The sequence below is a fragment of the Girardinichthys multiradiatus genome, chromosome Y (assembly GCF_021462225.1).
Source record: "Girardinichthys multiradiatus isolate DD_20200921_A chromosome Y, DD_fGirMul_XY1, whole genome shotgun sequence".
Lineage (NCBI taxonomy): Eukaryota > Metazoa > Chordata > Actinopteri > Cyprinodontiformes > Goodeidae > Girardinichthys > Girardinichthys multiradiatus.
This window is the reverse complement of record NC_061818.1, coordinates 41,545,736-41,572,645: the sequence shown is the minus strand read 5'-3', so window position 1 is coordinate 41,572,645 and position 26,910 is coordinate 41,545,736. Positions and strand designations below refer to the sequence as shown.

Sequence of the window (26,910 nt, the reverse complement as noted above, 5' to 3'; positions counted from 1 at the left end):
GCTGATGGTAACTTGAGGTGATGGCTGTCTACAAGGCCGTCTGTGTGGCAGTTCTGCTGACTCTGCTGACTAAAGGTAAGAATCTCTGCATTCACCTACACAGCCACAGTTCATGTTAGTGAATGAAAATGTGACAAAATATTTTTAAATGTGAAGCATAGTTCAGGGTGAACCAAATCTTATTGTTTTTGTTCATAATGCTTACAGAAGCTAAAATAACATGATGTGAATTATAAATGACAATCATTTTGTCCTACCTGCTGTACAGAAATAAATACAGATTCTGTAAACCAACTTCATTTTCAATTTAAAGTCTCATAGCCTTGGGTGCTGCTTGTCCCTGAGCTAAAAATTGGACAGACAGAGAGCCAAATGAACTGGTAGGTCAGGTTTATGAAAGGTTGCTTTCATATCACTGTCTGCATCTTTACTGTAACCTGCAGCTCAAGCATTCTTCATGTATGTTTTCCTTCAGTCTTTGACTATAATGTGATAAGTATGTTTAAAAAAGTTTTAGTACCATCTTTTTTATTTGTATTTTAGTTTAATTTGGCGTATAGAGTATGTTCACTGTGTGGTTTCATTTGTTACATTTCAAAAACAATGAGGATTTTATTGATTTTATGTCAGTTGGGTTAAACGCCTTGCATTCAACTTAGTAAAGCAAAATATTTTAACAAATCTATCATCTGTTTGAACATTTAAAGACAAGAATCTTAAAGAACTCACAGGGAATGGAGGTATAATCTTCTGTGTAGCAGTGATAAGAAATGTCTTTAAACGAGCTTAAAATGTGCTAAAGAGAGAATGCAGGAAATTACAAGGGCCCCATTACTAGAAAGAATACTGAAGTACACATACACAGTTGCTGATGTATTGTTTTACAAACTGTAACAGTTAGTACATTTTCCCTGCTGCCCTGGCTGGGAATAAGTAGGTGTGGGAAATATATTGATGAATGTTGCTGAGTTTTGCCTCTGAAGTTGGAAAACCAATAGGATCTGCCAACTGTTTGCTCAGTAACAAGGTTACCTGCTTCTAGCAACAAGTTCTCTGCAGTTGTATGCATTCCAATATTAAAACATCAGAGAAAATTGTCAAAGGTAAAATAAACATTGGATATGGAAGTCTGGGTTAGAAAGAAACCTCAGACAGAAGGCCTGTACTGTGAAAGAACCGAGGTTCGTTCTCTCTTACAGGGGTTTTAACTCTTCATCTGCTCCTGCTTCTATTTTATGCAGACGATGATCATATCTATGTGCTAATTAAGGGTGAAACAAACTTTAGTGCAGCCCCTCTTGATTGTTTTAATGACCTGAAGGGTTGGATGGCTTTCAATTTTTTTTTATTTTAACAATACAAAGACTGAGGTGACAGCATTTGGTGCCACATCAGAGGGCCTGTGTTTGGACCCAAAACCCAAAAGAAGCTGGACTTGAAGACAGCCTTGATTTGACTGTCAAATAAAGGCTGATCATCCATTTTAAAACCAAGATTTTTGCCTTTGGCTTCAGCAGCCAGCCAAGTTTTAGCCCATGCTCACAGAAAAGAATTTGGAGACAGTAATCCACGTCTTTGTGACCGCACGGCTGGATTACTACACACTTTATTAAGGTGTCAGGTGGTCTTTAATCACATGTCTGCTGATGGTGCAAAAGTGCTGCTGCAAATATTTTAACTAAAACATGCAAGTTTGAGCACATTACACCAGTTTTGAGTTCGCTCCACTGACTGCCTGTCTTCAAATAGTCTCGCCCCTCCATACATCTCTGAGCTTCAACAGCCCATCATGCCACCTCGTTCTTTAAGGTCAGCTGACCTTCTGCTCCTGTCAGTAATGAGAACCAGGCATAAGCACAAAGGGAACCGGCCTTCTCTGTAGCGGACCCTATGTACATAAGGCAGGCATCCTCTCTGGCCATTTTCAAATCACTTTTAAAAATCATCTTTCTCTCAGGTTTTTGATACTCAGTGGGCAGCTGGTTTCCTGTTGTCTTTATCTCAGTTTTGTGTTCATGTATTTTCCTATTTCATTAATGTTGAATTTGTTTGAAGTGCTTCATAAATAAAATCGATTAGATCCTGTTCTTTCGTCTTGTTCTGGACAGATTATCTGGGCAAAACGTTTTCTGTTCTTCGCAGTTTTATTCCTGTGTTCTTGTGAGGCATGAAACGTCCTGGCCAGAAAGAGACATGCTATGCTTGCAGGGTATCTGTTTACCTTTTATTGTTCAAATTATTACTTTATTTCCTTTAACATAAAAAGAAAATGTAGCTCGCAGTATGTACAACAGGAGGCGCTGCAGACAACCTTTATTAGCTGAAAAGCATTTTACAAAAAATATGAAATCTTTTCTAACTTTAAGAACATATTTATACTAACTATAATAGATTTGGGCTGCACCTGATTGTTAGGAGGGAAATTATATTTAGAAGAAAGAATGAACATATTGCAATTATATCCACACATAGTGAGGTAAAAAAATGATTAGATATAATGATATGATGAATAGGAATAAATAGGAATAGGCATAAATTAATACAAGCAGAAATAATAGTAAACTAAATACATAAGTTCAATAAAGGGTAATAATTTATACTAATTTAAATTGTTATTTGACCAAGTCTAAAGTTTAGAACAGTGAAATCCTGCAGGTAAAACCTCCATCTTCTACAGGTTTCATTCTAAATCCTGGGTCAAGGGTTAGGCTTAGTGAAAGGAGTGAAAGACAGACAGATCTAGATTTCAAAAGTCAAGCAATATAAAGAAATATTGTGTTCTCTAGACCCCAAAGGTGCATTTAAGAAGGGTTTATAGGTGAGGATGTATTATAATGATTGAACACAGTTTTGTCTAATGAGGCCAAGACATCAGAATTTTACCTGAGATTTGACTGTTCCTGCACGGGTTGGCTGAGGGACCACACATTAGGGGTTGCAGAAAACAGACAAAAAATGAAGTGCTTAATTCTGGTTTGGAACCAGCACTTGTTTGGACCACTATTGCACTGGTTCCAGTCCCAAAAAAATGGAGCTACTGGTTCCACCACCAAAGTAGCAACTGTTCCTATGTAAAAATGGTGCTATCTTTACAGGGTCAATGCAACATTTTATCAGGGAGCAACGATGAACTAACGAGACTATTATTTAAAATGTGAGGCCCTCATGTTTAAAACAGCAGAGTTAGAATCTGCTATGGACCAAACGTTACAAAACACTGATCTTAAAAATAAATCAAGGGTCAAGAGAGCACTAACAATTTACAGAGTAGCCCATGCAGAGCACAGCATGTGTTCACAGTCGCAGGGGTTAATTAAACTCACCCTGGGTTTGGGCTGAGAATATTATTGAGATAAATTATTGGCTGTGGTGAAAAGCCGTAACGCTCGGATATATATTCATCCAGAAAATGATAAGACGTCTAATCTTGGCCTGATCACCCCTCCTGACAGAAATTTCTGAGGAGTAGTTGTGCTCCAACGTCTCCAGGCTCCTCCAAGAAAATCTTGCCATTTCTGACACTTTGCTTGTTCCAGATCTCAGCAAAAACATAAACCAAACCCAGGGTTAGTTCAATGAACCCTGCTAGAAAAGCTTTTTATCAGATTTGAATAAATAAATGAATCTGACTGCATTATTCAATGATTAGGATTAATTGGAATGTATGAACCTGACTTTTGTGAAGTGCCTTGAGACGACATGTGTTGTGAAATGGCGCTTGTCACAATATGGTTTTGGATCGGACCAAAGTGCAGACAAGAGCTTGGCAGGATCATCTTTGTAATTCAAAGATTTATTTACAAAGTCAATAAACGTAGCAAAATCACTGCAGGTTTCCCAAGGCAAGACATGGCAAACAACAAATCATAATCATGAACAAGAACAAGGTGTGACGAACACAAGGAACCAGCACCGAACAAAGACACAAAACCAACAAATATACTGTGAATAACAAAGGCAGATAATGAACAGAACAGGGCAAGGATAAATAATCAAATGGGGAATAAAGAAACTAGAATAATCATGACTAAAATAAACAGAGAAACTAGAGGGAACATTGGAACAACAAGAACAACCTGAGAACAAACATAGAACCCATAAAGAAAACCTGAATACAAACCTAACCACACTGACTGAAATAACTGGAAAGGAAACAGAAAATAAACTAGTAAACAAGAAGAGTGCAAAGGAACAAATAATAAAACACAATTAAACACAAAGATACTAAAGAGAAATAAAACTAGAGAATCCAGGGAAGACCAAGAACTATAATAATTACAATAATAATAATAATAAACCATACAAAGTAATAAGAAAACAACCATAAAATAACTTAAGTAGTAAACACTAGGAGGCGGAAGAGGGAGAAATGAAACATGATACAAAAACCAAAATAGAAAAATCTAAGCAAAAGGTAAACAAACAAAAAGCTACAAACGGAGTCCAAAAATGTCACTCCGTGACAGCGCTATATTGTTAAAACTGAATTGAATTGAATTACAGAGCAGGGTTGATTTGAGGAGTACGTTGCAGGGGTAACTCAGCTCAGGGTAACGGCTACCTGGCTTTTTGAAACCGAAAACCCGGGGTATGCACATACTAACCCCAGAACTTATTCAGAGTTCTCACTAACCCTGCTTTCTGACAGGGGGCCCTGGTTGCACGGTCAGCATTGGACAGAACATTAATGAACACAGGCGGGTTTTTATAACTGGGTCTCTATGTTAAGCTGGTGGTATTCAGACAAATGCAAAGAGTTGTGTAGATAAACCTGTCTTAACCTGCACTGTGATCTTCTACACAAACTCACAAGGAGAGATTGTTTCATCTGGTTCAGAGATAAAGAGTAACCTGGTTCTTATTGTTCAGTAGAAAGAAACTCTAACAAAGGTTTTATACTACAACTAGAATTAACTGGTATAGAAACAAACTATAATATTATATTATTTGAGTGAATATTTGAAGAAGTTTTTAAAATCATTAATCATTAAGGCCAAATTAAGGAAAGTTTTTGTGGAGGAGCAGTTTGTACAGTCAGTGAATGCTGCTGTGCTATAAAACCGCTTTGTCATGATAACAAAAGACACAAATACAGGTTTGAACAGTTTGTTCACTATATCTTTTACCCGTGTAAACACTACAACTGTGTTCGGGGAACACATGTTTGCATTTCTTTGAGACGTAGCAGTAAAACCTGTTTGAGTGGATGCTACTCACCAACATACTGGTCCACTTGAAATGGGACAGCACCTCCTTCCTCCGCCTGCAAACATACAACAGGTGCCTCATTCACTGAGAGTCACCTGTTAAGCCCGACCGATTGCAATAGTGCTTCCACTTGAAAATGATTATTTTATAACTTACCTTTACACAGGTACCAAAAGGGTGCATGTAGACCTTATAACTGTGGAGCTTTACTTGATTCATTTCAGGTATGTAATTTTAGGCAGAAATTGCTTCTAAAACTCTTAGGGGTTCTAATATGAACAACTGAGGTGGAAAGTGGAACAGAACTAAAAATATTCCCATTTACTTGAATTTCATTACTTTTAGTTCATAACAGATAAAACCATTTTAGTTTTTATTTATATTTAAATCAAGATGTTCCTCAATTTCAAGCTGCAACAAAGTCCACAAAATGGCCTGAAGGAGGCCAAAAATAAGTAAAACCACCCGGTCATCTTGGTGGTTGTTCACTGCAATGGGATTTGGCAGGACACCACTGGAGACCATCTGACTTCCACCATTTCTGTTAAGGTCTGTGGAAGTAAGTTGAACACTTTGACTAAGTTTAGAAAGGGGCGACTCTGTAGGTGCTGCATGTCTGCTGTCTGAGTCTGCCCCCTGCTGTGGCTGCTGTGAGTGAAAATGCAAATTGGGTACCTGAGAGGTGAGGGTCTGTTCCTGCTTTTGGGATGAAGCTTTCTTGAGCTCATCTGCCTTCAGGTCCACTAACTTTGCTTCAGCTTTCTCCATCCTCTCCTCAGCTTTTGAGAGCTCAAGCTTTGCAGCATTCTCCCTTTGAAGAGCCATCTGATGGCCAGTCTGTAACTGAAGATATCTTTTAGCTTCCAGTTGTGATTTCTGCTGATACAACAAGGTAAGCTGACAGACATCTGAAATCAGAGCATCTCTAGACGGATACTTAATGAAGTTTACCAATTCCTGAATCCTCTCATCACATGTGGTGAGGTCAAACTGATTTAAAACAAACAACAAAGTTATGAGAAATTGTTAAAAGCAATAACATCCAACAAATGTACTATATATGTATATTTGACTATACATATAATGCAAACATTTGTATGATTGTAAAACCTGAGCACAAGTTGATCATTCAACCTGTGACTTATGTGTTACAATGCTACTCCTTTCGCTTTTATTTGGACAGTGATGTCACAGGAAGTCCGCAGTTACCCCGTTTCCTGGCTGTGCCGGAAGTTCGTTCGTTCGTCGTCTTCCGCTTATCCAGGACTGGGTCGCGGGGGCAGCAGACTCAGCAGAGACGCCCAGACGTCCCTCTCTCCAGACACCTCCTCCAGCTCCTCCAGGGGGAGCCCAAGGCGTTCCCAGGCCAGCCGAGAGACATAGTCCCTCCAGCGTGTCCTGGGCCGTCCCCTGGGCCTCCTCCCGGTGGGACGTGCCTGGAACACCTCCCGAGGAAGGCGTCCAGGAGGCATCCGGTATAGATGCCCGAGCCACCTCAACTGGCTCCTCTCGATGTGGAGGAGCAGCGGCTCTACTCCGAGCTCCTCCCGGATGGCCGAGCTCCTCACCCTATCTCTAAGGGAGTGCCCGGCCACCCTACGGAGGAAGCTCATTTCAGCCGCTTGTATCCGTGATCTCGTTCTTTCGGTCATGACCCAAAGTTCATGGCCATAGGTGAGGGTAGGAACGTAGACCGACCAGTAAATTGAGAGCTTTGCTTTTCGGCTCAGCTCTCTCTTCACCACAATGGACCGGCACAGCGCCCCCATTACTGTGGCAGCTGCACCGATCCGTCTGTCGATCTCCCGCTCCATTCTTCCCTCACTCGTGAACAAGACCCCGAGATACTTAAACTCCTCCACTTGAGGCAGGAACTCCCCTCCAACCTGAAGAGGACAAGCCACCCTTTTCCGGTCGAGTACCATGGCCTCGGACTTGGAGGAGCTGATCCTCATCCTAGCCGCTTCACACTCGGCTGCGAACCGCCACAGCGCATGCTGTAGGTCTTGGCTAGAGGGGGCCAGCAGGACCACGTCATCCGCAAAAAGAAGAGACGAAATCCACTGGTCCCCAAACCAGACCCCCTCCGGCCCTTGGCTGCGTCTAGAAATCCTGTCCATAAAAGTTATGAACAGGACCGGCGACAAAGGGCAGCCCTGCCGGAGTCCAACATGCACTGGGAACAGGTCCGACTTAGTGCCGGCAATGCGGACCAAACTCCTGCTCCGCTCGTACAGGGACCGGATGGCCCCTAATAAAGGGTCCCCGATTCCATACTCCTGGAGCACCCCCCACAGGGCTTCACGAGGGACACAGTCGAATGCTTTCTCCAGGTCCACAAAACACATGTGAACCGGTTGGGCAAACTCCCATGAACCCTCGAGCACCCTGTAGAGGGTATAGAGCTGGTCCAGTGTTCCACGGCTGGGACGAAAACCACACTGTTCCTCCTGAAGCCGAGGTTCGACTATCGGTCGGACTCTCCTCTCCAATACCCTGGCGTAGGCCTTACCAGGGAGGCTGAGGAGTCTGAGGAAGTAGGTTAATGCAATTTATTTTGAAAGTTCCAGGAAAGTCTGTACTGGCCTTTCACGTTGTAACCATGGCTGTGGGTCCCAACACTCTAAAGAGCTTCTTGTGGTCAGTATGACTAGAAAATGTATTTATTAATTCAGTGTATTCCCAGAACTTTCTTCAAAGTCAAAAGTTTTCATGCAGTAAGATTACTGTGCCTTTAAACAATATGAGAACACGCAGATGCTGATGTCATGGCTTTGGAAGCTTCTAATAGGTTAATTCATAACATTTGGGTTAAATGGAGGAACAGCTGTGGAGGACGCCTCACACACTCTAGAGAACTGTGGACCTCCACCAGTCCAGTTCCTTCTTGGGTCAAACCTCCAGATGCCTGAAGGTTTCACTTCAGATATTCAAATAATTACACACAAATATAAATGGCATGGGGATGTCCGGCCAGACAGATTCTGTGTCCCAGAGATGAACGGGTTCTGGTGTGAAATGTGGGAATCAACTCCAGAACAAAAGCTAAAGACCTTGTCAAGATGCTGCTGAACTGTGTGTTATTGGCATGAAGAGCATGCTGATATTTACAGCAGTAAAGCTTCGGGGTCAGTCTACCATATTGTAATTAGGCCAGCCCTGCTATCAATGATCCCACTAAAGTAAATAAAATGTCTGATTTCTACCTCTTATACTTTGTTTCCTGTTTTTCAGTGTCTGAGTCACAGCTATCTGGTAAGTCAGTGTTTCTGTTCATATTACCAGCTAGTATTTATTTAAGCTTACATTTTCATATTGTCAATATTTCTGTCAATCTTCAATGCCAAGTAAATACAGCTAAATGTTACATGACAAGAGATCAGATGGACAGAAGCAGACAGTGTTTTCAGGGTGAAACATTTAGATGTCCATCTCTCCTCAGTCTGTGGACGGGCAACACGGAACTCCAGGATTGTTGGAGGACAGACGGCCGTAGCAGGCAGCTGGCCCTGGCAGGTCAGTCTGCACACCTCGGCTCACTTCTGTGGAGGATCTCTGATCACCAACGAGTGGGTGCTGACTGCCGCTCACTGCATGACTAGGTGAGCAAAGAAGGCAAATCCAACCAATCACTCAGTCAACAGTTGATTAGTTTAGTAAACAAGAGAACTAATGCAACCAACACAAAGTGGATCAATTCGAAGAAAAACATTCATATTAAGATTGTACTCATACTCGTACTCGTCGTCTTCCGCTTTATCCGGGACCGGGTTGCGGGGGCAGCAGACTCAGCAGAGATGCCCAGACGTCCCTCTTCCCAGACACCTCCTCCAGCTCCTCCAGCGGGAGCCCAAGGCGTTCCCAAGCCAGCCGAGAGACATAGTCCCTCCAGCGTGTCCTGGGCCTCCTCCTGGTGGGACGTGCCTGGAACACCTTCCGAGGAAGGCGTCCAGGAGGCATCCGGTATAGATGCCCGAGCCACCTCAACTGGCTCCTCTCGATGTGGAGGAGCAGCGGCTCTACCCTGAGCCCCTCCCGGATGGCCGAGCTCCTCACCCTATCTCTAAGGGAGTGCCCGGCCACCCTACGGAGGAAGCTCATTTCAGCCGCTTGTATCCGGGATCTCGTTCTTTCGGACATGACCCAAAGTTCATGGCCATAGGTGAGGGTAGGAACGTAGACCGACCGGTAAATCAAGAGCTTCGCTTTTCGGCTCAGCTCTCTCTTCACCACAACGGACCCGCACAGCGCCCCCATTACTGTGGCAGCCGCACCGATCCGTCTGTCGATCTCCATTCTTCCCTCACTCGTGAACAAGACCCTGAGATACTTAAACTCCTCCACTTGAGGCAGGAACTCCCCTCCAACCTGAAGAGGACAAGCCACACTTTTCCGGTCGAGAACCATGGCCTCGGACTTGGAGGAGCTGATCTTCATCCCAGCCGCTTCACACTCGGCTGCGAACCGCCACAGCGCATGCTGTAGGTCTTGGCTAGAGGGGGCCAGCAGGACCACGTCATCTGCAAAAAGAAGAGATGAAATCCACTGGTCCCCAAACCAGACACCCTCCGGCCCTTGGCTGCGTCTAGAAATCCTGTCCATTAAAGTTATGAACAGGACCGGTGACAAAGGGAAGCCCTGCCGGAGTCCAACATGCACCGGGAAAAGGTTCGACTTAGTGCCGACAATGCGAAAAAAACTCCTGCTCCGCTCGTACAGGGACCGGATGGCCCCTAGTAAAGGGCCCCCGATTCCATACTTCTGGAGCACCCCCCACAGGGCATCACGAGGGACACAATCAAATGCTTTCTCCAGGTCCACAAAACACATGTGGACCGGTTGGGCAAACTCCCATGAACCCTCGAGTACCCTGTAGAGGGTATAGTGCTAGTCCAGTGTTCCACGGCCGGGACGAAAACCACACTGTTCCTCCTGAAGCTGAGGTTCGACTATCGGCCGGACTCTCCTCTCCAATACCCTGGCGTAGGCCTTACCAGGGAGGCTGAGGAGTGTGATCCCCCTGTAGTTGGAACACACCCTCCTGTCACCCTTCTTATGTAGGGGGACCACCACCCCAGTCTGCCAATCCAAAGGCACTGTCCCCGACCGCCACGCAATGTTGAAGAGGCGTGTCAACCACAACATCCAGACTTGAGGTACTCAGGGCGGATCTCATCCACCCCCGAAGCCCTGCCACCGCGGAGCTTTTTAACCACCTCAGTGACTTCAGCCTGGGTGATGAAAGAGTCCAACCCTGAGTCCCCATCCTCTGTTTCCACCAGGGAATGCGTGATGGCAGGATTGAGGAGATCCTCGAAGTATTCCTTCCACCACCCGATAATGTCCCCAAGTCGAGGTCAGCAGCTCCCCACCCCCACTGTAAACAGTGTTGGCGAAGCACTGCTTCCCCCTCCTGAGGCGCCGGACGGTTTGCCAGAATCGCTTCGGGGCCAACCGGTAGTCCTTCTCCATGGCTTCACCGAACTCCTCCCAGGTCCGAGTTTTTGCCTCTGCCACAGCCCGGGCCGCGGCACGCTTGGCCCCACGGTACCCGTCAGCCGCCTCAGGAGTCCCACAAGCCAAACACAGCCGATAGGACTCCTTCTTCAGCTTAACAGCATCCCTTACTGCCGGTGTCCACCACCGGGTTCGGGGATTGCCGCCGCGACAGGCACCGCAGACCTTACGGCCGCAGCTATGGGCAGCAGCATCGACAATAGATGCGGAGAACATGGTCCACTCGGACTCTATGTCTCCAACATCCCCTGGAATTTGGTCAAAGCTCTCCCGGAGGTGGGAGTTGAATACATCCCTGGCCAAGGGGTGCGCCAGACGTTCCCAGCAGACCCTCACTATGCACTTGGGCCTGCCAAGTCTGTCCGGCTTTCTCCTCCCCCAGCGGATCCAACTCACCACCAGGTGGTGATCCGTGGACAGCTCAGCCCCTCTCTTCACCCGAGTGTCCAAAACATGCGGCCGAAGGTCTGATGATTCGACAACAAAGTCGATCATTGACCTCCTGCCTAGGGTGTCCTGGTGCCAAGTGCACTGATGGACACCCTTATGTTTGAACATGGTGTTCATTACGGACAATCCGTGACTAGCACAGAAGTGGCTCTAGGGACGTGGAATGTCACCTCGCTGGGGGGGAAGGACCCTGAGCTTGTGCGGGAGGTCGAGAGATATCGACTAAAAATAGTCGGGCTCGCTTCCACGCACAGCGTGGGCTCTGGAACCCATCTCCTCGAGAGGGGCTGGACTCTCTTCTACTCTGGAGTGGCCCACGGGGACAGGCGGCGGGCTGGGGAGTGTTTGCTTGTCGCCCCCCAGCTCAGCCGTCTCATGTTGGGGTTTACCCCAGTGGATGAGAGGGTCGCATCCCTGCGCCTTCGGGTTGGGGACAGGTCTCTGACTATCATTTCAGCCTACGGGCCGAGTGGTAGTGCGGAGTACCCGCCCTTCTTGGCGTCGGGGGTGCTGGATAGTGCCCCTCCTGGGGACTCCATTATTCTGCTGGGGGACTTCAACGCCCACATGGGAAACGACAGTGACACCTGGAGAGGCGTGATCGGGAGGAATGGCCTCCCCGATCTGAATCTGAGTGGTGATTTGTATTAAGATTGTTTAAAAAATAAACTATTGGGAGCTGGATAAAATCAAAGCTTCAGAAAGGTTTACAGATTTCTGTGTTTGTCTCTTTTGATAGTTTTACCAGCAGCACAGCCAATCTGAGGGTGTATTTGGGTCGTCAAAGTCAGCAGGGTTTCAACCCAGATGAAGTCTTCCGGACAGTAGCGCAGGTTATCATTCATAAAGATTTCAAAGTCTCGACTCTGGACAACGACATTGCCCTGGTGAAGCTCTCCTCAGCCGTAACGTTCACCTCATACATCTCACCTGTCTGCCTGGCGGCCTCAGACAGCATCTTCTACAGCGGCGTCAACTCCTGGGTTACCGGCTGGGGCAACACTGGCTTCAGCGGTAGGTCACACGACAGAACAGAGGAACGGAGTTGTAGTTACTCTGGTCAACTTAGAGTTAAGTTGGATAATCTTATACAACAAACAGATGCAGTGGAGGCTCACCATGTAAGAACAAGCAGAAGCAGTACAGATGTGTCAAATGATGTTTAGCAAGTCCAATAAAATCAATATCTATAAAACAAAAAAATATTGCATTAGAAAAACAGTAGAAATTGTTGGTTCCATTCTCTAGTTCTTCTTTTTCACAGCACCCTAAGATTCATTATACACCACGCTGCATATTTTATTATGGACTTACAGCTAATGAAAACCCAAAATTACAATATTACATCAGACCAACAAAAATCATTTTGAATACAGAAATGTTATGTTGTTCTACACAATCATGGAGAAGACTGGTGGACTCATTGCTGAAGACGCTGGCTGTTCACAGAGTGCTTTATCCAAGCATAATCATAGAAAGTTGAGTGGAAGGAGAAAGTGTGGTAGAAAATGGAGCACAAGCAACAGGGATAACCACATCATCACTGACTGTGAAAAAATGTATTCTGAACTTCCAGCAGCTTGAATTCAGCACTGCTTCCCTCTTCCTCCTGAGACCTTGGTTTCCAACTGAAATGCTAAATTTACTTTTATCAGTGAACAGGACTTAGGACTAAAGAGCAACAGTCCAGTCCTTTTTCTCCTCAGCTCTGTTGAGATGCCTCTGGTGTTGTCTCTGGTTCAGGGGGGATTTAACACAACGAATGAGGCAGTCGTGGTCCATGTCCTGGATATGTCTGTGTGTGGTGGATCTTGAAGTTCTGACTACAGCTGCAGTCCACTCCCTGGGAATCTCTTCCATATTCCTGAATGGGCTTTACTTCACAACGCTGTCAAGACTGAGGTTGCTTGTGCTGCTCAATCTAAAGTATGACATGGTGTTTCAAACAAAACCTGCATTTCTTACTGCCTGACATTAAATCAGACTAGAATTTTCCTTTTTTAGGTGAGTTAGAAATAGCTATCAAATTATTTAGTTTTGCTAAATATCAAAATAATGAGAGAATTACTGTGCTTTTTAAATTATTTGTACAGGCTCAGGTGATGATGATGTCATGGTCCTGTAAACATCTGTGTAGGCGGGAGAAAGCTGGTGAATAGATCTTCCGCTTCCTTGTGTGACATCATGGGGAAAAAAATCAGCTACTATATCTGGAAAAGAACTCTGGACCTCCACCAGCCGGGTTCATCCTTGGGTCCAATTTCCAGATGCTTGAAGGTTTCACATTTATCTGTTCAAACAATTACATGCAGCTATAAACCGCATGGAGATGTCCAGCTATCAGACAGTTCAGGAAAGAGATGGGTTTTGTTCCCAAAATGAACGGGTTCTGGTGAGAAATGTGTGAATCAACCTCAGAACAAAAGCTAAAGACCTTGTGAAGATGCTGCTGGAGCTGGCAGGAGAGTCATTATCCACAATGAAACCAGTCCTGAACCAACATGGACTGGAAGGCCACTCATGGAGGAAGAAGCCAGCACTGCAAAAGCAATTCAGTTCAGTTTATTTCTGTAACATCGATTAACACATGTCGTCTCAAAGCACTTTACAAAGTCAATTCAATCCAATCATACAGATTTCAAGTCAGGTTCATTCATTCAAATTAATCTTAACTATCAAACAGTCAGATTCAGTTATTTATTCAAATTGGATAAAAAGTTTTTTCTATCTAAGGAAACCCAGCAGATTGCATCCAGTCAGTGACTTGCAGCATTCACTCCTCCTGGATGAGCATGTAGAGACAGTGGACAGTCACTGGTGTTGACTTTGCAGCAATCCCTCATACTGAGCATGCATGTAGCGACAGTGGAGAGGAAAAACTCCCTTTTAACAGGAAGAAACCTCCAGCAGAACCAGAACCATTGTGAGCTTCCTTCTGCAATGGCTGACTGGGGGTTTGAGAGAAGCAACAAAACAGCCAGATTATAGTTTGTAAACGTCCCCAGAGGCAAAGATCCTGATGTTTGAAGACATGTCCTGTGGTTGGATGAGACTTAAACTAAAGTGTTTTGACATAATATCCATCATTACATTTAGAGGAAAATGGTAGAAGCTTTAAGCCTGAGAACATCCTAATTGTGATGTACGGAGGTGGCAGCATCATGTTGTAGGGGTTTACTGCTGCAGGAGGGGCTGGTGCGTTTCACAAAACAAAGGCCTCATTAGGAAAGAACATTATGTGGAAATATTGAAGCAACATCTGCAGACATCAGCCAGGAGGTTAAACTTGGACACAGATGGGTCCCCATGGACAATGTCAGATACAGAGTGGCTGAAGGACAACAAAGTCCATGTTCTGGAGAGGACATGATAAAGTCCTGTTCTCAGCTCTAGGAAACATTTGTAGGAGCTGAAAAGTTCTATATGAGCAAGGTGACCTAACCTGACCCAGTTACACTGGTTCTGTCAGGAGAAATGGGCCATATTTCCAGTAATTGGGAGAACCTTGTGGGAAGAAACCCAAAACATCTGGACAGTTTAAAGGGCGATGCTACCAAGTACTGAGGAGATTGCTTGAATTTAAAGAATGTTTATAAAATATCTGAAAAAAACATTTAGCAATAATGTTGATAATCTAATCTGACCTAAAACGGGAAACCTTAAGCAGCTTTTATTTTAGACAGAAATAAAAGGTTGTGTCTTTTCAAACAGTAGATGTAAATATCTAGTTTCTACTGTAAGTCCAGCATTTTACTAGTCCGTTAGGTTTACTATCCCTTACATTTAATAATAATAATGTGGATTTGTGTCTCCTCAGTGGCTCTTCCTTCTCCCCAAAACCTGACGGAGGTGGAGGTGCCAGTTGTGGGAAACAGACAGTGTAAATGTAGCTATGGACCGAACACCATCACAGACAACATGATCTGTGCCGGGCTCACTCAGGGAGGAAAGGACTCCTGCCAGGTGATCATCTTTGCTTGTTAGCAACTGGTGTTGTCCAGCAGATCATTTCCTCTCATCGCCTCTCAACAACATGTTTTTCATTTTATAGGGAGACTCTGGAGGTCCAATGGTGAGCAACCAGAACAACCGCTGGATTCAGGCAGGAATTGTTAGTTTTGGAAAACAATGTGCTTTGCCAAATTTCCCTGGAGTCTATTCTAGAGTGTCCCAGTATCAGGCCTGGATCAACAGCCAGATAACCACAAACCCTCCAGGCTTCGTTACTTACACGTCCACCGGAAATGACAGGGACCTCAGCATCTCCTGTCCAGGCGTACCCCCAATTATGTCAGCAACCGCCTCCACTACTACTACTACAACTACAACCAGTATTACTAAACCAACAACAAACCTTTCAAGTATCTCAGCACCATCCCGTACAACAACCACCTCAACAACCACAACCATCCTTCCACAAAACACTGCCCCCAGGCGTAAGTACTAATCATGTGTAGATTTAGTTAAAACTCAGTACTAACACCTTTTGGTATATTATCAGAGTTTTATTGACTGTTGTTTTATCATTCTCTCGCCAGCTGTAGTCTGCGGCCAGGCTCCGCTAAATACTCGTATAGTGGGTGGAGGTTTGTCAGTGACAGTAGGTGAGTGGCCGTGGATGGCAAGCTTGCTGCTGAAAGGAAAGCATGTCTGTGGAGGGACGCTGGTTTCAGAGGATGCTGTTCTGACCAATGCTAACTGCTTCTCAGGGTAAGCTCCAGCAGAGGATGGTAGCTGTTTGGTCAACTTGATCTAATTAGATGTACCATGGGGCAATTGTAATCCATCATTTACTGTCCGAATATTTATTTGAAAACCTCGAATGTCAGCCTTTGATGGTGTAAAACCAGTTTTTATATAAATATTTGGAGAAATGCTTCTTCTAAGACTTTATTTTAGCATTTCCTCAGTCTTAACTCAATCCATTCTCTCTCCCCCAGTTCCCTCAATGTGTCGGAGTATGTCGTTGTGTTGGGTCGTTTGAAGCAGAATGGAGCGAACACTTTTGAGGTTTTTTTTAATGTGGTGAACATCACTCTGAGCAACTTAACAGGTTCCAACATTGCGTTGCTTCAGCTATCAACCAAGCCCATCCTGAACAATTACATCCAGCCCATCTGCCTGGGCAATGGAAGAAACTTCTCAGTGGGATCTACGTGCTGGGCTACAGGTTGGAGTTTTGGGAATGGAGGTGAATCAAACAGACCAAGACTGACACAGCAATGTTAAACATGCACAATCAATCATAAAGATGAATGCAAATTCAGGTTATTAAACAAAAATGTATTCTCCGTAATTTAGGTGAGCAAGATCTTCTGGAATTCAAGACCACAGTTTCCGATTGTGGGAATGCCTCAGTAACCAACAGCATGTGTACCAGTCAGTTTGCACTGGAACAGGTGAGTAATTATACATTATTATTGCACATTATTTCATCTTACCTCCTGAAAATAAGTTCCCCCGTTGGACAGAATTGGTTTGAATGGCCAAAGGATCTCAGATTTGATCATTTTAGGGGATTATTCCTGAATAGGGATAATGTGTAACTTCAAGGATCTTATGAGGAACCAAGGGACATTTTAGAGGACAGGTGTACTGTCACCACTTCCTGATATCCAGGATAGTAAATGACATGCCAGAACACCCCAAAATGTAATAACTGTGTGTTAGAAAGATCTGGCAAAGAAATCATCAGGTCCCATCTTTTCAACATTCTGAGAGGAGGCATTGCCACTGGACTGCACCAGTCAGAGAAGATCTGGTAATAATACACAATGACACAACTCCCAAAAAAAGTGTTGTTGAAGCCAAAAACAACTCATACAACTTAAAAACCAGTTCATTACTTCCACCTGCTGGACTGGAGTGAAACTCTGCACATGATACAACAGTTTTTATGGTTAGTTGACCCCGAAACTATAGTAGAGTAGATCAGACATTTTGTAGGTGTTTTGCAGAGAAATTAATTTTCTGTGGTTTCTTTATGTTTAGAGACCTCATTAATATTTGAATCAATCATTTAAATGATGCATGCTAATGTTAACCATCATGTTGAGTCACCTGGAGCAGTGCTGCTATTTACAGCATGCTCCTAAGCTCTGTCTTTTCTGACTACAGATCTAACAGGAACGGGCTGAGAGTGATTATTGTCCTTCCTTATTATTAGGTATTATTTAGTCAACTCAGAGGTAAGAACGATACAGTCATAGTTACTTGTGACAAGGGTAGCCCACTTTGCAGTGAAACTACAAAGTTTTGACACCCTATCTCTTTATTTATATGCACAGTTCAACAGACAGTTCAGACAGGGTGTGTGTGTGTGAGACGGAAAGGAGGCTGGTTCACACAAAGATAACAATGATCTCACACACACAGGGAGGAAGGCATAGTGCAGGTGCCTTGCAACCCAAGGTTTTTACATGAGTGATAACAAGTCCTCACACCCATCCAACAGTCCCTCCTTTTATCACAAGTAAAAACATTTAATATAAAAACGAGTAAGAAAAATACTTTGTATGAGCGAAAACCCACGGACGGTAAACAGATTATATTTTGTGGGAAATACTCATACGGCCCCGCCGCCCTCGGCGACCATTAAAAGTTAAATGTTGATTAATACTTGAAATCATAAAAATAAAAGAATAATACTTGAAATCATAAAAATAAAAGAATAATACTTGAAATCATAAAAATAAAAGAATTAAAAAATCTGCCCTGTTTATGTCATCATTGTACTTTTTCTCATTTCACTTAAGCAACAACTTCTTTCAATTTTCTGCTGTAAGGTCATTTTATGAAATACAATGTATGAGTACACTCAGGCTTTTGATGTGATTTATTTACAACATGTCATCATAATCGTCCCCTTCATTTTCGTGCATTTCTACCTGGTTCAGTGTTGCATATGCCACCATGAACAATACCAGAAATTCTGTAGGAATGGATGTGCGTCATGTTCTTCCGTCAGTGTTCTGAGATGGGTCCCGTCTGATGTCCATCTCTTCTGGTTCGGTATCACCTCCTGTGGATCCTGCTTTAGATAGAGAAAGAGTCCTGCTACCAGAATTAAGCTCAGGCTTATCAGTCCTGTCCACATGTTACAGAGAGCCATTTTATAATTGGGCGCAGATCAGCTGTTTTCTTCACCGGTTTGAGACGCTGGGCCATCTTTGAACCCGGACTTCCTCTGCTACCCCGTCGGTTGGTTTGGCTCCTGTAATGGCAATACTGGCTTACAGTGGCTTTTATGGATCCAGGAAGGCCTCTCTGCTATTTTCAGAGCTGTGGGCGTTGTTAGGAGTATTTGAAACGGCCCTTTCCACCAAGGAGTGCTCCAATCCTTCCGGTGGAGTGTCTTAATCAGGACCAGGTCTCCAGGCCTCATTCTGTGGGATAGGAGCAGAGATTATCGGCAGACCACTGGACATTTGTTCTTCTTTTGTCTGCAACATTTTATTCATCCACTCAGCTAATGAAGGTTCCTGTTGTGCTTTCTCTATTTCATTCATGTCAGAGGGCAGAGAAAACGGTCTGCCATGTACCATTTCTTTGAGAATACAAATTCACATCAGCAACTTGGTGTCACGTGATCTCAGGCTCAGAACACAGTGGGTGGAGTTATACAATGATGTACAGTAGGTGGCAAATGGAGTAAGACCAGTTTGATTTGGAGTTATTCTCATCCATAATTTAACCAGGGATAGGCATCCGGGCCATGGCCTCCCTGTTTCTTCCATTGTTTTCCTTAATCTTTAACTGAAACCCTAATGCTTTAGAACTTAGTTCTATTAATTTATTTACAAAATGAGTTCCATTATCTGACCTTATAATCTGTGGGATACCATATGTGGGGAAGAAATGTGTCACTAGGTTCATCTATTACAACTAGGCAATATTTCTTCCCCCGTGTTTGCAACAAATTATGCATGATCTGCAAAAATGATTTGCATAGTCAGAAATATTTATAGTGTAGCATTAATGCTTTACCAGATGTGACATATTCCCCCCTTGACACGTGGGTCTTCCCAATGTGTCACTGTAGCCGCTGTGTTGTATAACTTTTTTGGGAGGATTGGTTTATCTTCTATCTGATAGATGTCATCTTTTTTCTGTGCTCCTCTCTTTAGCCAGGCCTTTATTTCTGTCTTGGGTGCTGACTGTTGGGCGTCTTTCAGCACGTCTGTGTCTATAAATAGCAGATCTGACATTTTCTCTTTAATAGGTTGAAATGAGTTAGTTCTGTCCCTGATGATGTTTTAAAACCTCTATTTTGCCAAATCTTAGCATGGTGATGTACTGATCCGAAAACGTATTGGCTGTCTGTGTATATAGTAAGTATTTGTCCCTCATGTAATTCACATGCTCTTACTACAGCATATAATTCTGCTGTTTGGGCTGAGCATGTATTGGGTAGAGATTTAGCTTCTATTATCCTATCGATGGTTGTTATTGCATAACCAACTCTATTCTTTCCATATTCATCTTTAGATGCTGAGCCATCTACAAACACAACACATGAATCTGGTATAAGGGTTTGAGAAATGTCTTGTCTGGGTTTTGTGTCTTCTTCAACTTTTGCTTTATAAGAATGTGGTTTTCCATCTTCTGCAGTAGGTATTAGAGTACTTGGATTTAAAGGGCACATCTTTTTAGAGTTATGTTTGGCTGTGATAATAATAGCGATGTCAGTGTGATATGTCTTGCATGTAGCGTCAGGTGCTTCTCTTAATATTCCTGACTTCAACATATCTTGTATTACTGGCTTAGTACCTTCTTCAGCTTCTGGCTTTAAGGGGTATTGACGGACTAATGGCCTTTTTTCAGATATTAGTTTAACCTTGTATGGTGGGAACCCCTTTATAAGCCCTACATCAGTTGATGATTGGGACCACAGTTCAGGTGGGACAGCAGCTAGGGCAGGATGCATGTTGCTCTCTTTGCTCTCAGCTAAGCCCTGTATTTGTCCCTCTGCCTCATCTAAATGTGTCCTTGGATGGACTTTGACTGTCCACGCCAGAATGAGCTTCCATATTCCTGTATTAGGATCCACTTTTGACAGTGTCAGTGCTATTCCTGCAGAGGTTTAAAGCCTCTGTTTTTCCAAATTCTTATTATTCTTTTTTACCATATTTTATAAAGTAAGTCCTTATTACATTTAAAAATGAGATCACTATTTTTGGTAGTTGCTATTATTATAAATAATGCTTGGTTTAGTTCTTATTAAAAATAAAAAATAAAAACTCACTCACTGATGAACACAAAAAATGAAGGGCATATTATATCTTATAATCTTAGTTTATCTTACCCAGTTTTATAGATACAACATACAGTTTCAGTCAGCTTTGTATTTAGTTCAAGTAACTAAAGTTTGTTTCAATTAACTCAAGTTTTCTCTATTTCAGTCCAGTCCAGTTCTGTTAAGGTTCATTTCATCTTATGTTAAGTTTGAGTCTAATTCAATCATTTTGAACCTGACTGGAAAAAGTCTAAACATCTGTTAAAATCTTTTTGTTTTACCATAGAGAACTGACCTAATATTATTATGGTAATGGTGAGGACTCTAATTTTTACATAACATGAAACAGACATTTATTTCACAAAAACAGAAAGTCAAACACAGACATTTGGCCACATTAAAGTTTAAATACCCTGTTTGTAAAAGAATTGTGAAAAATTGAAGATGGGTCTATGAGCTTTCTTATGGTTATCAGTATTTTCAATACAGGTAGAACTTTTGCCATCTTTATATGATTTTTCGAAAAAGATTCTGGAAACCTTATTAAGATATAAATTTGACAAAGATCATCAGAACATCAGACCTTTATTAGCGCTTTTAATGTCCCTCAAAGATGCATTACAATGAAATCAGTCATTCCCATTCACACACATTCACACACTACTTACTTATTTCTCTGTCAGAGTCATTTTATTTGCAAACATTTGAGCATAATTTGACTTCTATTATTCTTAAAATGCACATTGTTTCCTCATAACCCCTTTTGTTTCCACAAGGTCTGTTTTGAACGCTTCAATTCTTTTTTTTTTATTCACCAAGAATCAATAAGGTGGTCTTAGTGGGTCCACCTTAAAGGTGTTATCTGTTGGGTGTCATGTTATCATTGTCAGGTCAGTGAGGTTCATAAGTCAGTCAGAACCTTGGTCATTTGTTCTGTGCACATAATGTTTCATAGATCCAGCCTATGATTAGTCAGCAAAACCTCCACCTATAGGAGAAAAAATGATTGTTAATGAATGAGCTGCATTTCCTAGGAACACTGTCTTCCTCCTGGATGAGCATCACCTGTTGAAAAACTTTCATCATTGTTTGTTTCACATATTCAATCACATCTTTATATTATATCAGTAGGTGAAGTTGTTAGTATCTCATGTAGACTGACATATACTGTTGCATTTGGAGAAGATCTCAGATTAAATAAACTTAGTTAGAGCTTCAATCCAGGTTCATTTTGTGTCTGCAGACTTTAGCCAATTTTTCTTTTCTTTTTTTTTTTTTATACATAAAGAGCAAGATTCAAAACATTTTCAAAAGGCAGATTGTGGCAGAATGTAGACAAAACTGCTTATTGATTGACAAAATAACATTCAAGCACACAATCACCATATTAAAAGGCTCTACTTCTAGAGAATCACTAAACGTCTGAGGTCCGGTTTTGGCCCGCGGACCTTGAGTTTGACACATGCAGGGTAGAGTTACAATTTTTTTTTTTTTTTTCAGACCTTTCAGCAGAGACAGGCTTCTGCTGTTTGCAGAAGTTTTATCTTTGTTTTCAGGCAGCTGCATCTCTTTATCAAGGTCGTTTCACAGAGCTGAAATTTAACTTCTCTCAAAGAGGAAAAATGAAGAATGCACACAATCTGAGCCAAATATGGAATTATTTCCCTGTAAAATGAATCTTTTGCATTTTATCATGATATTGTTGGTAGTATAACACCATAGAATGATTTTTAAAGCACCTGTTTCTCACTAATGCTTGCCTACAAAATCTTTTACTCTCAGATTACTTCTTTAACAACTCTAGTCATTGTTCACTGGGTTGTCCAGTTGGACAGTTTCCATGTTGTCCACATTGTCACCTCCTCTTTTAACTTATTTTACCACGTCCTCTAAAACCATCTCTTAGTCTTTATAATTTGGGGCTACCTTGGTATTCTAAACTGGGATGGGTGGCAGTCCGCCCCCCCCCTTATTTGTTTTCAGTTAAGCTGAAAGTTTTTTTTTCTGTGCTTTTCTTAAAGCATCAGTATTATGGCTGTCAGTTAAAAGCTGCTCTTATTGTTGTTTTTTTTAATTAAACTTTTTGTTTTAATCTGTTTATCAACTGTGAGCACTCAGGGACTGAAAAGTCCCCTTTGAAATTATAACCTGGCAAGGTTTTTTATTGTCTCTTGAATCCTTTGAATGCATAATCTCCAGTTTAAGATCCCCGTGTAGTTTTAGGATTTCAGTGATAATTAAGTTACCTGAAAATCCGTATTTTTATGCCATCGTGCACATATTTCTGTTAAATCAGAGCTTTTTCTCTGTCTCTTCCCCATTGTTCTTTGTTATTTTTCTCTTTTTAGTTTTCATTATTGCTAATTTTAGATCCCCTTGTAATTTTAAGACATCCTTTGTATCTAATTTGCCCAAAAACCCATGTTTTTTATTTTTTATTCCATCTATGACAGATCATACCTGCTCCTTTTACATAGTTCTCCATAAACTTTACCTCCCCTTCTAAGTCAATTAGTTTACTTTGTTTCTTCTCCATTATGTTTTATGTTAGTTTAATTGTAGTATAAATGTCCCAGATAAAAGGTCACTGGCATGAGACTTTAAGGAGAGGACATTAACACGCCCTTCTACTGCGACTAATTCGCAGCGGTGTTAATTTTCTGGAATGAAATCCGACCTGAATCTCCAAAGTCACCAGTACGTAGTTTTAATCTGGGCAAAAGAAAACACAGGACTAGCAGAATCCTGCTATGATTCTATTAAAATGCTTAGTCCTCCATATACACACAACACAGTCACACAGTTAGTTTCAGGTACCTTGTAATTTTTTCTAAGTTAACTTGGTGTTATTTTATGAGCTCAATTTACTCCGTTCTTTTTACTTTTATAGCGCTTATTCTATTCCCTCGCAGGGGAATAACCCTTAGTCGTTTTATTTGGCCCCCTTCTTGGCGGGGCCCTACCTTAATTTGTCACTATTCCTTTCACGGTGGAATAAAACCATCCCAATGCAGCGTCCTTACCGGCGACGCAATACCAACGACTTTTAAGTACTTTTCTTCTTTTATTTATATAGCGCTTACTCTATTCCCTCTCAGGAGAATAATCCTCAGTCGTTTTCTTTAATCCCCTTCACGGCGGGATTGTACCAAATTTGTCACTATTCCTTTCACGGTGGAATAAAACCATTCGAATGCAGCGTCCTTACCGGCGACGCACTACCAACGACTGTTAAGTACTTTTCCTATGAACTGTATTTTAAAACTGTCTCACCTCGGAGTTGACTTCTTGGTGACTCTTTGGACCCTGTGAGAGTCACCCCGCGCAGAGGAAGGCAATAACCCACTGGCCAGGTGTGAATTCACACACACCGGGACTTTCAGCCACTCCGGCTAAAGGAGGCTGTGCAGCGGTGCTTCGCTCGACGTCAGGCTTCCCCCACGGATCCCAGAGTCACTGTTAAAGCAAAGAGAAATAAGGTTATTGAATTAATCCGGCTCGAAGGACCAATAAATATTAGGTATTATTTAGTCAACTCAGAGGTAAGAACGATACAGTCATAGTTACTTGTGACAAGGGTAGCCCACTTTGCAGTGAAACTACAAAGTTTTGACACCCTATCTCTTTATTTATATACACAGTTCAACAGACAGTTCAGACAGGGTGTGTGTGTGTGAGACGGAAAGGAGGCTGGTTCACACAAAGATAACAATGATCTCACACACACAGGGAGGAAGGCATAGTGCAGGTGCCTTGCAACCCAAGGTTTTTACATGAGTGATAACAAGTCCTCACACCCATCCAACACTTATTTACTAAAATAAGACTGAATAAAGAGACGGAAAACAAAAGGACTTATTTACAACAGTTAGCAGCCAGTTTAGAGCACAGCACTGCTTTCTCCAGCTAATGTGGCTCCCGTAACTCACCGCTCGGTTCTTCATACTTAATGATCGTTTCCATGGTAACATGAAAGATTATTCACGTCTGATAGGGGAGTTGCAGCATGCTTGTCTGTTCAACATAGATTTGTGGGACATCTGTGGGCTAAAACTGGACTAGACGCTGGAAGCATAGGGTTGCTGCTTCGACATCAGGAGACGTGACAGATACTGATCCGGTCGTTTATATTCACACTATGTTTCATGTTCTGACAGAAACTCAGCGGCAGAACATTTTGGGTTCTTAACGTGACATGGCGTGAAGACTGGTGTCTGCAACTGTGAGAGGGGAACCGACCCGAGCTGACCTCAGTCTCAGTCAAGCAAACATTTTCTGAGCTGAATCTGGACCCAGTTGGGTAGCCTGAACCAATTACTGACCCGACTAGAAGTTTGTGTTGCTGACAGGCAATGAAATAGAAGCTGGGACATGACAACAGCTGTGAGACGTTTAATGAGATCAGTTGAGTTTAGATGGTTTGAGAAATCCTGTAGTCTGTGATCCTCAGCAGGTCCAGTTGTTCCGTCTGGGATCCTCAATGAAACCAGTCTGTTTGTGGGAACTCCAGGTCCAGACCATTGAAGCTATGTCCCGTGTCTCCTGCTTTAGTCACCAGCTAAGACCAGACAGCGAGGAATGTTGACAGGTTGCTTGTTTATTCTGCAGTGATGCAGCATTTCTGTTCCATCCTGTTGTAGTCAGGACAAGTTTTGAACGTCACTGATGTTAATCCACTGGTTGAACCACATTCCTGCCCTCATGGGAGGTAATGAAAGAAGTCTTTACAGATAAAAACGGGCTGCAGACAGCTTTCAGGTTCCTCTGTCCCACTCACCATGATGAGCTTCACTTTTTACATCCACGACTCTCATCAAAGCTACATTCAGCCAGAACAGAACCCACCCATAAAACCCACTAAAAACTTATTGAGTGCAGCTTCTTGCCACCATTTTATTATGAGACTTACAGTCAGAAAATCACAGATTACTGATGGGATAAAATGATGAATATTAATTATCCACAGCATGAATAGATGATACTGGATTCTCAGAAATAATGGTCTAAATAATTACATTTAATAAGTCCAGTGGATCAGAATATATGAAAATTAGCAGTTAATACTAACATATTTACAGAATAAAACATCTAAAGGGAAAACCAAAGCAAACCAACAAACTCAGAGCATTAATTAGAAATACACTCGTTAAGAAGCAGCAGCATCAAATGTATGAGGAGAACGTAGAACAATATCTACCGTAGTTACCAATAATGGTTCCTTGTGCAGGACTGGAGATATGCTCACAATACAGCAAGCTCCTTCTTTGGCTTTCATTGATGAAGATAGCAGGGTGCTGGGCCACCAGCTCAGTTCTGGTTCTTGGGCCACTGACTTGAGCGTGATTTTCCTGCCATAAAGGGGTTCTGTTTTAGGTTTTCTGCTGGATTATAAATGATCTTTGGAGAAGAACCAGGCAGTGATTAAGTCTTGTTTTCTACCAGTTCTGAGCTGTTGACTACAAACCTTCATGTGCTTTTATTCTTCCAGGGTGACTCTGGCGGCCCGCTCATGTGTGAGCAGGATGGATCTTGGTTCCAGGTGGTCGTGCTATCATATGTTGACATCTCTACCAGACAAAACAAAGAAACCACTGTGATGGTCTTTGAAAATCTGAATCGCTTTCAGGACTTCCTGATTCAGTCACTGGGGACCTTTCTGACTCCAACCATAGAAGACAACACCATCAATAACAGCACCGTCAACACGACTGCAGCAACATCCATCATGACAACCAGTGGAGGAAGTCAACATTACTTCTCCTGGTTCCTCTGCTGGCATCTGTTTGTCCTTGCTTTTTGTCTCCTACTGTTTCCATAGAAACGTCCAGCTTTACCTTCTTTACATGATGTGACGCACAAATGAGTGTAAACAATTGTTTAGTTGGACACTATGGGGGGAAAACCCAGTCAGAGCTTTTATAGTGGGAATCTACCTGATTTTGAATCTCACTCTAAGAGTTCTGATGAGCCTTTAAACCCCGCTGAAGCCCATTGTTGAAGAAACCTTCTGGTGTCTGTCCTCAGTGGGACATTGTTTTAGTTTATTTCTGAAGGAATGTGGTTCCAGACCCTGCAAACTGGACCTCTGAAGCTGTTTAAACATGTTGACAGATATTAGTAGGACTGCAGGATATTATCAAGTCTAAGTCTGTGTAAAGGTTACATTGAGTCAGAAATGCCAATGATGAACCTGTTTATCTTGTACCTACCTCACTTCAGCAGAGTCCTCCAACACTGCAGTGAACATTTTAACCACTAATGCACTTAATGTTTACAATTAATATTTGCACTGAAATTAAACTGCACTGCATTTGCTCTAATAAAAGTGTTTTGTGGTTTACTGGAGAAAACAAAGTCCTGATGTGATAAATTTGGGTGTTTCTGTTTCTAGCTTCTTCCAGATTGGTTGATTGCACATTACTGGAAAGCTACAACTGCATAGGCTTGAATATGTTTTATCTAAGTCTACAAAATGTAGGAAATACACTGAAAATGAGTTG

At 42.5% G+C, this 26,910-nt stretch overlaps 1 protein-coding gene across 1 annotated transcript; it reads left to right on the top strand.

The window, feature by feature from the left end:
* On the top strand, nucleotides 1-26,735 carry LOC124864084 (transmembrane protease serine 9-like). Its single transcript, XM_047358710.1, has 10 exons — nucleotides 1-75; nucleotides 8,443-8,463; nucleotides 8,651-8,810; nucleotides 11,915-12,189; nucleotides 14,993-15,138; nucleotides 15,227-15,611; nucleotides 15,714-15,885; nucleotides 16,116-16,366; nucleotides 16,477-16,574; nucleotides 25,899-26,735. Exons 1-10 carry the CDS (start codon nucleotides 21-23, stop codon nucleotides 26,226-26,228), a joined length of 1,893 nt encoding a protein of 630 aa, XP_047214666.1. The 5' UTR covers nucleotides 1-20; the 3' UTR covers nucleotides 26,229-26,735.
* Nucleotides 26,736-26,910: the final 175 nt, after the last annotated feature.

Coding starts and splice junctions, on each gene's coding strand:
- LOC124864084 (XM_047358710.1), top strand. CDS start 21: ATGGCTGTCTACAAGGCCGTCTGTGTGGCAGTTCTGCTGACTCTGCTG. Junction 8,464..8,650: donor GTCTGAGTCACAGCTATCTG/GTAAGTCAGTGT, acceptor ATCTCTCCTCAG/TCTGTGGACGGGCAACACGG. Junction 12,190..14,992: donor GGGCAACACTGGCTTCAGCG/GTAGGTCACACG, acceptor GTGTCTCCTCAG/TGGCTCTTCCTTCTCCCCAA.